We start from the raw sequence: 12,051 nt of genomic DNA, 5'->3' as shown, positions 1-12,051 counted from the left end.
CAAGATCAGTATCTGTCCTGCCCTTATCTCCTACTGCTGTGTTTGGATAGACACGAACAGGCATACACTTGGTGTGTGTGTGTGCGTCTGTGTGTATAAAGTCACATCCAGCTCCTTTGATGTGTGAGCGCAGCACCTACTGAGCGATATTGTCGCTTATCAGCTCGGCTATTTTCAAATGGAACACTAAACTGCCTTTTGGTCAACATCTTTCCGAATGCTATCTGCGTATACGCACACAAACACTGTGATATAACGCACCATATCCTGTTCTTTTGTTTAGAGAATCCTGTATTCCTTCTAAAAGGTGCTTGAAAATGAACCATATACAATTCAATCATGTACAGTATTGGACAAAACCACAGTTATTTACTGAATGTCCAGTCAAATCATCCAGCAAATATAAGTTATTCATTTTCAGGAGATTTATCTAGGGAGATTAGATACAAGATGATCTAGCATGATGGGAAGTGGAAAAAGTAGGAGTTTCCAAAACTGGAGTTCAAAAAATGGTTAAACGCTACAGAGAAATTCTCCTAGCAATCACCTGGAAGACCAGGTAGACACCAAAACTGCCCCCCATCAGAGAACCAGCACTAAAGCTTCCATCTTTGAGAGAGAGGAGAAAATTAAGCTGCTTCAGATCCGAAAAAACATCCACATAAGTTTCTGTCCATCCTTCCACTGTGAGAAGACAAGCCAATGTTATGATTCTAAAAGGATGTGCAGGTGTCAATGGACTGACGACCCCTAAATCCAGACCTCAACATCACTGAACGTGGGATAGTTCAGATCGCAAAAAGCAGAAAACTTCTAAGACTGAACTTTGGAGGTGTGGACAGACAGTTAAATGTGTTTCATGCTCCTTTCCTGACACTAAACAACGAAGAACTTGTACCTTTGGCCGTTTTGACTGGAAATGAATGAAAGGTGGTCTGACTTTTGTGCAGTACTATTGCTTGGTCCCTCATTATGGAAACTCGGCCAAGACGGCGTGAAACAGAGAGAAAAGCAGAGCGAGAGACGGAGAGAGAGAGAGAAAAAGACAGAGGAAGAGCGAGGTCTGTTGCTTCTTTACACACTCTTTCAGCCCACACCCATACACAAACCCTCCTGCAGTGCTTTAGTCATTCCACTAAACCACTGCTTATACAAAGTCACCCCCAAAGGCGTTGCTACATACATAAACAAACAAGGCCATTACAGACCGTCCCCATCTCCAGAACTCAAATTTACACACAAATGTGGTCGATTAGCCAATATGATCAGCGCTTCTTTGGCTTTATACTGGGACAACAAGGCTAACAAGAACTGGAAGCTTACTAGCTTTCATCGTTAGCATTGCACAACACTGTATGACATACTGTTGGATTGCAGCTAGAAACAGCAGTAGCTGCTACATTAAAGACTTCCCTTTTATAGACGGCTTTACCACATATGCAAGTACATTTGAGATTATTTAATTTATGGTAAAGCTGGTGGCCCACTAGATTTTTTGCTGAGCGATTTCACTGCTGAATGGGGGCAGTCATGGGCTGGAGGTTAGGGAACCAGCCCTGTGACCGGAAGGTTGTCGGTTCCCCTTGGCTTACAATCCATGAATGAAGTGTCCTTGAGCAAGACACCTAACCCCCAATTGCTCCCCGGGCACCTTGGAGAGGGCTGCCCACCACTCCGGGCAGGTGTGCTCACTGCCCCCTAGTGTGTGTGTTCACTATTGTGCATGTATGTGGGAGTTTCACTGCACAGGTGGGTTAAATGCAGAGGTCTAATTCCACAGTGTGCAAACACAGTTGAAAAAATTCTGCTAAGAAATGAATGAAATAGCTAGCGTAGTGGTTGCTAGCTACATTAGCTAGTATACAAGACTTATACAAGTCACGATAGACTTTCACTCATGGTGTACGACATAACTGCTATCTAAGGCATTACATAAAATGGCTTGACTAGAGTAGAGCACATTAGTGGTTGTAAGCCTTCCATTGCTAGCTACATTAGCTTGTAGCTGGCTAGTTAGCCAGTTCCAGACTTATGTATGACTTGCTACTATCTACAAAGATTAATAAAATAGCTAGTGTGGGGTCGAATGCTTCGGCTACTGGTTATAACCTTCTCTTACTAGTTACATTAGCGAGTATACAAGTCCTGGCTAGTTACAACAGACTTTCATGTGTGGTGTAGAACACATTAGCTAGTAGTTATAAGCTTCCATTGTTAGCTACATTAGCCAGTATACAACAGATAGCTAGTTGCAAGCCTGCATTTGTGGTGCTTGTATCTATAAAAAGTTTGAATAAACTTCAGTCTGTGACTAATTTTACATATCACTCATGTTTATGTTCAACAGTGTGTTACGCAGTATAGCATGATGCTAGTAATGAATGCTAATAACATTGTTAGCTACATTAGCCTTACAGTCAGACACTAAATATGTCTTGGCTGATTAAATACAGTTGCGTGCAAAAGTGTAGGCACCACTGTAGATCTGTGTTCTCTAAAGGGAGCATAATTCTGTTTTAATGTATATTAACTGTTTATTTGCTGAATTTAACAAGTTGAAGAAAAAAACAAAACATGAAATAAGTGGTCTGTGCAAAAACAGTCATGGCACATTTTATGTTTTATGTTTTATTTTTATCCAGGCAGGGATATGTTAAGCTCAGCAAATAAACAGTTTTGCGCTAAAATCTGCTTAAAATTTCCATAAAACTCAACTAAATATGATTCATTTCATTTGATCGAGAGGAAAAGGAGGAAAATGTAATGTGTACATTTGACTTTGTGCCAAGCTACTGGTTTAAACTGAGAAGCTCTTGCAGCAGTTACACTTCAGGCCTCCAGCAGGGCCTGTGGAACAGAGCAGTACTGAAAAAGTGGGGGAAGGCGAATAAAAGCTAACGTCCGTCTCATGTTTTTAAATGGCTTTAACCCACTTTAGAAGGCACACTTAACCCCTCCTCCACTCCTTCTGCTTTCCTCCTTTTTCTCCTTTCCCCATCGGTCAGCGCCTGATTTACGTCGGGAGTCGTAAAATGTCCCTGGACGTGTGGAGCCGAAAGAGATGGACAAAGCCGGCCACGCGTATAGCTCGGTTGAACAAGACTGCAGCTGCGGAGAGGCGTCACAGTGCGGGCCTGTGTGTGTGTGAGTGTGTCCTGAATGTGTGTGTCTATGTGTGTGTGTGTTTGTGTGCCCTGAACGTGAGCTGAATGTCTAAAGAGGCCACTGAGCTGCTGGTGGACATTCAGGGCGCTGAAGTAAACGCGCGCTCGCAGGCCAAGAGCGTCGCAGCTCCAAGTAGTTCATCTTCTTTTCTTTCTCACTGACTCATCAGCTTACTTACGCTCTCCTTCCAACATGTGAAAATATGCTTTTTTGGCACGGCCGCTTGCCAGCGCACTTAAGAATGAAACAGCTTAAAACAAGGCGGCTGGCCGCGGACAAAGAAAAACTCCAAAACAAATAACCGTTTTGACATCACCTATAAATGTGACTGAGGAACTGTATCTCTCACACACACACACACACAAACACAGAGGTTTGTTTTTATGCAGTGCCAGGACATCATACATGTAAGTGCCTATATGTAATAATATTTCCCAGCTCTTCTTTACACTGTATGAAAATACAAATGTGTTAAGAATTTTTTTGCCTTCTTCTGGAAAGTCACATTTTTGTGTGGACAGCAATATATATATATATATATATATATATATATATATATATATATATATATATATATATATATATATTTATATATATATATATATATAAAGTATGTAATGACAATATATATATATGTAATAATACATACATATTTGTATGTCGCTATATGTATGCAGATATCTATATAGTTTGTCCCATATGTATTATATAAATGCAGTTACCTATGTGTAATCTGTATAATTCCCAGTTATATGGCATAATTATAAATATATATCCCATTATATATACATCCCATATATGTTATGCATGTAAGAACATGTAAATGTCCCATATGTACACATAATGTTGATAACGTGCCCAATATATGTGTTTTCCTACAAAGTCGGGTCATTTCAGTCTTGAAGATGTACAAAAACAAGCCCACACTTAAACTCGATGAAAGGAAACTAAGCCTGTAGCGCAGGTGTGATAGACGGACCAGGCCTCGGAGACTAAATCAGCCAGCACACATCTGTTTTCTCCGTCCATCTTTTTATCTCCGCCCTCTCTCTCTTTCATGTCTATGTCTGGGTCGACGGAGTTCGGGACGGGGGGCAACTTCCTCCAGTTATGACCGTGAAACCTGTTAGATCTTTTTCACTCGTTTACCCCTCTCTCTCTCCCTCTCTCTCTCCCTCTCTCTCTCTCTTCCCTGACAGAACAGGATCCCATATCTTCCCTTCACATATTTCTCTTCCTGTCATCGCATCTCTTTGTCTCTAAATCTTTCTCCCTCCATCTGTCTCTCCCTCTTCTCTTCTCTGTAGTTTTTAATCTAAGGGCTTAAAACTGGCAGCAGCACTTAAGCATAGTATACTTATATTATTTGCAATGGTAAACGTAAGGAAGTAAAAGAAAGTCACTAATCATATTTTCTCATTTTTATTCATTATATATGTATAAAACTTCTGTGAAAGTGGCAACAAACAAGCATGGACTGAAGGGAAAAGCAAATAAGTCTGAATGTGAGTCAGTCGTGGAAAATGGCAAACAGTTGAAGTATCCATTGTTCTGGTTCTTTGCTAATCCTAGCCGCTAGCTGTGTGGCCCGCTGGTCAGCACTGGACAGACACAGTGACAGCAGTGGCCTCTGTGAGCCCCTATGGGCCTCTGTGGGCCTCTATAGGCCTAATCCCGTCCCGACGGGCCGACAGCACTCTGACCCCTGGCTCTAAAGAAAACACAGAGGATGGAGGGATGGACGGGAGGGGTAAAAACAACAAAAGAGAACGCCCAGGCAAAATGGAAGAGAGGAGGGGTTTGACTTCCAATCATCTGCCGGCCGCTGAAATTTCCGGACTAAAGGCCCGGCGACAAATGTTCGAGGGCTTTAGACGAGTCGGTGACCATCACTCCATCCCTGTTCTCTCTTTTCTCTGTGTTCACTCCCTCCGTCCTTCAGTCACTCTCTCTAATCCCAGGCTATCAGTAATGAGCCCAGACTGGACTCAGTCTCTCTTTCTTTATCTCTTTTTCTCTCTCACTCTCTCTGTGTCTCTATCATCCTCTCTCTCTCTTCCACTCCTTTACTCTTTCACTCCTCTCTATCTATCCCTCCCATTCGCTCTCACACCTTCTTTCTATCTTTCTCTCCATCTCTTTATCTTTCTCACTCCCTTCTTCTTTTTCACCCTTTTGCAGTTTTTCTCTTCTCTCCTTTCTTTATATTTCTCTCCCTTTGTCTTTTTCTCTTTTTTCTCTCCATCTCTCTCTCTTTCACCCTCCCTCTGTCTCTTTCTCTCTCCTTTCTTTCTTTATCCCTTTCTCTCTCTTCCTTTACCTTTCTTTCTCTCTCTCTCTCTCTCTCTCTCTCTCATATCCAGAGTTCCACAGATGCCATGTTAATCCCCGACTTTCATTCAAACCGTTGTCACATAAACCTCCCCCCTCCTTTCTTTTCTATCCTCCACCTTTCAGCGTGCCCTATCAGCACTGCATGCCTTCATACTTTTCTCTGAGTTCATCCCTCTCTTTCTCTCTCTTTCCCACAGCCGTGGAGCTCCACTGGCGTCGGACTGAGGGGGATGATTTGACATAAAGAAACATTCCCTGAGCCTGAAATCATTTTCAATATCAATACTTTACAGTATTTATTACTACATCACGATACGCCATGTAATATAATGAGTACAGAACATGTTATAATGTGAGAAATTATCACACAAACAGTAACATACGGCCATCGTCTGGCCTGATTCAGACAGACAAAATCAAATAAAACTGTAAAAGTCCAGCAGCGTCTAACAGCGCTGGGCTCCTCTCAGACGCTAATAGAGCGCTCCCTGTGATTGTAAAGGGGGGGTTAGGGGGGTTTAGGGGGATGGTTATTATTCATGGCCGATTCATCAGGCTCTGATAGACTATCTGCATGTGTATGCCTCCGCGGACGTGGCCCAGCCAGTGGCCCACAATGCTCGGCAAAGAGATGTAATCTCATAATGAAGAGAGAGAAAGAGAGGGGGGGGGGGGAAGGGGGGCTTCGCTCGTCCTTTGACTGAAAATGTGTAGAGCAAAACCTCCCTTTTGTTTCTCCGCCTCAACTACAAAATGGATTAGCGGAGAGAGAGAGAGAGAGAGAGAGAGAGAGAGAGAGAGAGAGATGGAGGGGGGGGGTCGCGCAAGAGACAGAGAAACAAATTTACAGAAAGATAATCAGAAAGAGACAGACAGAGGAAAGGAAAAAAAAGCAGGAAGAACGAGAGAAGGAAAGAGAAAAAAGAAAGATAAAGGGACAGAGAGAGAAAGACAGAGGGGAGAGAAAGGAAGAGAGAGAGAAGAGTGAAATCTAGCAAGAGACAGAAGAAAAGAGAGATAGACAGACAGAGAAAAAAGAACGAAGGGAAAAAGAACAGGGAAAAGACAGAAGGAAAGAGAAATATAAAAGAGAAAGAAGAAGGGACAGGGAGAGAAAGACAAAGAGAGAGAAAGGGATAGAGAGAGATAGAAGAGAGAAATACAGAGAGAGAGAGAGGAAAGAAGAGAGAGAGTGCAAGCAATAGAGAAAGGGATACATAGAGACAGAAAGAGAGAGCGAGAGAGAGAGAGGGAAGTGGGCAGAGAGAGGGATGAGGAGAGAGAAAGAGAGAGAGGGATGAAGACAGTGGGGTGGAAGAGAGAGGGGGGGCAGAGAGAGAGGAAGAGAGAGAGAGAGGGAGAGAGAGAGAGAGAGAGAGAGAGAGAGAGAGAGAGAGAGAGAGGAAGAGAGAGAGAGAGAGAGAGAGAGAGAGAGAGGGGAAGAGAGATAGAGAGTGAGAGAGAGAGAGAGAGAGGGAGAGAGAGAGAGAGAGAGAGAGGCTGGGTGGTTTGGAAGCCGATCACACCAGCAACTCTCCGAGATCAGACTCACAAAAGGCTGACGGGCCAGATCGGCCGATTTTCTCCATTTTCTCTCTCCTTCTCCGAGATGTCGGAGACAGCACACACACACACACACACACACAAGTGAACATCCACCAGACACAGTCTTACAAGAAAACCACCAGTGTTCAATTAACTCCCGCTGATTTAAAGCTTTTCCTACAGAGTTGAGCTCAGTAGCAGCTAATACAGCGCTGGAGAGTGTAGTGTGGGCTTACGGGCTGCATTCAAACAGCTCACTAACTGCCTTAGATTAATTACAGCTATTATTTCTACTGATAATGTGACTGCTACTGCTACAGCCACTCATAATACAATAATCCTGAGAGGAACAATGAGGTTCCAGCATATATGATTATCAGTAAGGATGCAAGATGCTGAGATATGAGCATAAAATATCTGCATTTTATTTGTTTTATTCTTGTTATGTAGAAATGCATGGTACTTTTCTCCGTAGTACTAATCTGGGTGGTCTAAAAGTCTATGTACGAGCATCGGTATTGACAGATAAGTACATATATAAAGGTGCATATTACTATTATTGTATATTTTGGTCAATTTATATTCTTTTAGATCATCTGAAAATGCCAGTCTGACTTCAAATGCAAAATGCCACAACAAACAGACCAACAGACACAGTTCAAAACGGTGTATAAATACATCTGGTTCCCTTAACTTACATTGAAGGTTTTGTCATTTTCTTCCTTCTCCTGTAAAGTGATATTTTTTGGAGATATGAACAGTGACGACAGCTTTAATAATAATACTGCAAAATTAGTTAGAGAAAAGTTTGAAAAATGAAAATTGGAAAAAAATGTGACCACCAAATCTGCTGACAATGAGTCCTGAGCACGCTGAGAGAAAAAGAAAGGGAAGTAATAAAGTTGATCATGTGATCGAGTTTACAGTGCCTGTGTTACAAGCATCGCACTAAACATTCCCTGCTCCCACGTCATGATAAAGCCCATAACAATGTTGGAAAACCAGGGAAATACCCTGACGCTCCACCAGCGGCCTCGGACTGAAGCGCCCAGAGGCCTACGTGATACTTAAGAAAACAAGCAATTGGTGAAAATGATGAGATAATGGCATAATGGCTTAATTGCAGGCGCTTTATAATTGGTCTAAATCAATCCATTTGAGGACATATGCAGTCGTTTAGCGCTCTAGGAGGACTGACAAAATCAGTATTTGTCAAGAAGTACTGTCACTACAACACGATACGCAATTTATAATAATGTTATAAAGTATTAATACATCCGAACATGGTATATAGTGAAAATGTATTTACAACAACATATGACCAAAATCAGACTGTGCTGTTGCCGTATCTCCAAAATAGTAACTTTACAGGAGAAGGAAAAAACTTACTTTACTTTTAATGCAAGTCAATGGAACCAGACTTTTTTCTAAGTCATTTTGGGCCGTTTCTTTTGTTCCATTCATCATGAAATTTTTACACAATGTAAAGGGCAACAGGCATTTTCAGATTATGTCAAAAAGAGAAAAACGACTAAAATGGATGGAGCAGCGATTTGCTCACAGTGGTCCACATTATCAGCCTGACTGCTTGCGCTTTGTTCTTCTCCAGGTTTTCCAACTCATGTTTAGAAGCTCCAGCTCAGAAATAAATACATAAAACTTTTCCACAGTCTATCTTATGAGACGTGCGACGTATCAATGCGCTGCCCTAAATGCGGCCTTCACAAACAGCCACGGCCACATTTGAGGTCAGTACTTTCTGAAACACTGCTTATGCCGCTGATATGTTCCTAAATGATTAATATAACGCGAGTGTGAGGAACGCAGCCTTCTGTTAAAGTAGGTTAAGTCTACAAGGCTAGGGCACACGCTCATCGCTGCCTGCAAGTGATTCAGCGAAACACAGAAACAAGCATTTCTCTCTCTCTCTCTCTCTCTCTCCCCCTCTCTCTCTCTCTCATGATCAAACCATTAGGTCACTGAACGTCTTTATAACGGGTTTTATGGCTTCATTAAAATGCGTTTCTAAAGCGCATTCCCTCGCAAAAGAACCCGAGGGACTTTAGAGTGGATCCGCATGCAGGCCTGTAAGATGTAGCAAAAAGACAGAGCAATAACTAAGAGGAGAGAAGAGAAGAGAAGAGAGGAGAAGAGAAGAGAAGAGAAGAGAAGAGAAGAGAAGAGAAGAGAAGAGAAGAGAAGAGAAGAGAAGAGAAGCGGTCGCTCCGTTCGAGTTCCCCTGTGGGAATTTTCAGAAAGCAGCTTTGTGTAATAATGGAGAAGCGGCCTGTATAATGCTGGGCGGTGGGCGAGTCTCACTGCATTACTGGTAGTGAGTCAGTCTCACTACATTACAGAGAGTGGATTCCACTGGTTTTTGGGCGAGCCTCATTGAGTTACTGATAGTGAGTGAGTCTCACTGAATTACTGATAGTGGATTTCACTGGTCAGTGAGTAAGTCTCAGTACTCTGTAAGCATCTCTGTAAGAGTTCTAAAAGCTAGAACTCATAGCACTCCAAGCCTCACTGCTAGAAAAGAGGTGGTAGAACCTTAGTGAAAGAGAGAACCTTATTGGTGGAAAGGAATTCTGAAACGTTAATTGAAGAATAACCCAAACTGCCTGAGAAGGGAGCACTAGAACAGCATTGGAGCAAAATTGGTACTAGAACTCTGCTGGAAAATCCAACCTCATTTGGTAGTGAAGAGGTCCTAGAACTCTAATAGAAGACCAAACTTCTAGCTGAAATAGATGGACTAGAACTCTAATCATGACCAGACCAAACTGCCCCAGAAAGGACATTAGAAGTCTAATAAAAGACCAAACAGCACTGCTAGAAAATTGGTACTAGAATTCTACTGGAAAACCCAACCTCACTGGACGAAAAGATGTCCTAGAACACTTATAGCAGAACACATTTTTGTTTCTATAAAAGAGGTACTAGAACTGTCACGGCAGACCGAACCAAACTGCTAAGAAAGCGGAACTGCAGGTGGAAAATTTCACCTCGTTCGGAGAAAAGAGGTACTAGATCTCTAACAGAGATTCCAGTGTCATTGGTAGAAATAGGGTTCTAGAGCCCTAATAGAACACTGAAGGTCAAGGCTGGAAAAGTGGAACTCACATGAAAAATCTGATCTGATTGGTATAAAAGTGGACCAAACCAAACTACTGGAAAGGTGCTGCGAGAACTCTAATGGGGAACCGAGCCTGGTCGACCATGTATGTATATGTATATCATGTTATCTGGGCAGCGCAGCGCGAGCTAGAGCGCGAGGCTTCAGAGCTGTAAATGCTGGATCACAGGGCAGGACAGAAATGCAGCCCCCAAATATGCAGATACACCCTAAAAACAGAAATGCACTGCGATGGGAGGCTGACAGTCAATGTATTATTATTATTATTATTATTATTATTATTATTACAGTAAGTCCAGCGGGCCTGAACGCTTTGGCTCGAACTTCTCAGGCGGCTCTCTGCGCACGAGGGTGAAATGAACATGCATAATTTAGGCTGGTGGATGATGTAGCGAAATGAATATTGGCCTAAAGCTGCTTCTAAAAACATAAATAAAATAAAATACAATGTATATTTAAAAAATAAAAAATACAAGTAACACAATTTGCGCACAAAAAATTAAATAAATGTAAATAAATTACAATAAATCAAAATAAAGGTTTGTGGCCTAAAACGGGGCTTTTAAAAATGATTTTTACAATTTTCAGTGAGTTTTTTTTTGGTGCCGTGACCATGCAAGTAGCGCGGACACGCATTAAAACATCTAACGCAGTTTACACCCACACACTCCAGCCTGGGTGAGAGACACGGGGCGAGAGGGGGAGAGAGAGAGAGAGAGAGAGAGAGAGAGAGAGAGACACTCACTTGGTGTTGGTCGTGTTCCAGTAGATGGACTCCAGGATGATCGCGCGGGTCGCGCTCAGCTCGCACGCGACCACCAGCAGGCTGAAGCAGCACCTCCAGAGCAGCGACTCCGCCATGATCACACACGCACACGCACACGCACGCACGCTCACGCACTCGCGCACTCAATCGCACGCGGGCGCTCTCGCGGTATCCCAGGCGCAGTAGCGATCCCCCACTCCAGGCGCGAGGTAGGAAAAAAAAACAGGATAATAACAGTAAAAAAAAAAGTCAAAAAATAAACAAACAGTAGAAAAAAGCCTCCAGCGGAGCCGCTGCGCGCGGATCAGGGGCAGTTTCACTCCTGCGGCTCACACACTCCGGACAGTCCGGCCAGCCAGCGGCCACTCCAGCCAGCGCGCGCCAGTCTCTCCTTCAGTTTGGGTTCAAAAAACAGAAAACACACAGACACACACACGCGCGTGCAGAGTGAAGGAGTGTGTTTGTGTGTGTGTGTGTGTGTGTGTGTTAAGTCTCCGTTCGGTCACCAGCTGAAGTACATTTCCATTCCTCAGAGGCGCGCGCAGATCCGGACACAGGGAGCAGGTTAAATCCGGCAGAAGGCAAAAAAACAACCAAAATAATATTATTATTATTGGTAAAATAATAATAATAATATTAATAAATGCACTAAATCCAAGCCAGCGAGGTTTCTCCTTCTCTCCTTCTCCTTTTCCTCGCTTTTACGCCGAGCGCGCGCAGCTTCTTCTTATGATTATTATTAGATTTTTTTCCCTTTTGTTGTTTTTTTGAGGTATATATTCCGTTTCGGGCTTCAGGCGAGAAGAGACCCCCAAAAAAGATGTTCAAACAACACGCGAATGTCCAAACGCTCCGAACCCGCTGAGGATGAACGAGGAGAAGAGCAAAAACAATAAGGATAATTAAAAGATGAAGTGAATGGAGCGAATAAAAGATGAGAGCAGATGAAAAACTAAAAAAAGGAATGAATGGAGATGGTCGAGCGGAGCAGCAGGCTCAGGTGAGCGCGTTCATGAGATCATGAGTGTCAGTCTATAGCACTCTATCACTCTCTCTCTCTCTCTCTCTCTCTCTCTCTCTCTCTCTCTCACTCTCTCTCTCTCTC

At 42.9% G+C, this 12,051-nt stretch overlaps 1 protein-coding gene across 1 annotated transcript in view; it reads right to left on the bottom strand.

Annotated features, from left to right (window-relative positions):
- efnb2a (ephrin-B2a) overlaps positions 1 to 12,051 on the bottom strand; it is a 30,226-nt gene extending 18,175 nt beyond the window's left edge. The window contains exon 1 of the mRNA XM_017715515.2: positions 10,926 to 12,051. Coding sequence (XP_017571004.1) covers positions 10,926 to 11,041 — 116 coding nt within the window. The 5' untranslated portion in view covers positions 11,042 to 12,051. The remainder of the gene's footprint in view (positions 1 to 10,925) is intronic.

The sequence above is a fragment of the Pygocentrus nattereri genome, chromosome 6, assembly GCF_015220715.1.
Source record: "Pygocentrus nattereri isolate fPygNat1 chromosome 6, fPygNat1.pri, whole genome shotgun sequence".
In the NCBI taxonomy this organism is placed as follows: Eukaryota; Metazoa; Chordata; class Actinopteri; order Characiformes; family Serrasalmidae; genus Pygocentrus; species Pygocentrus nattereri.
This window is presented reverse-complemented; position numbering and strand designations above follow the sequence as displayed.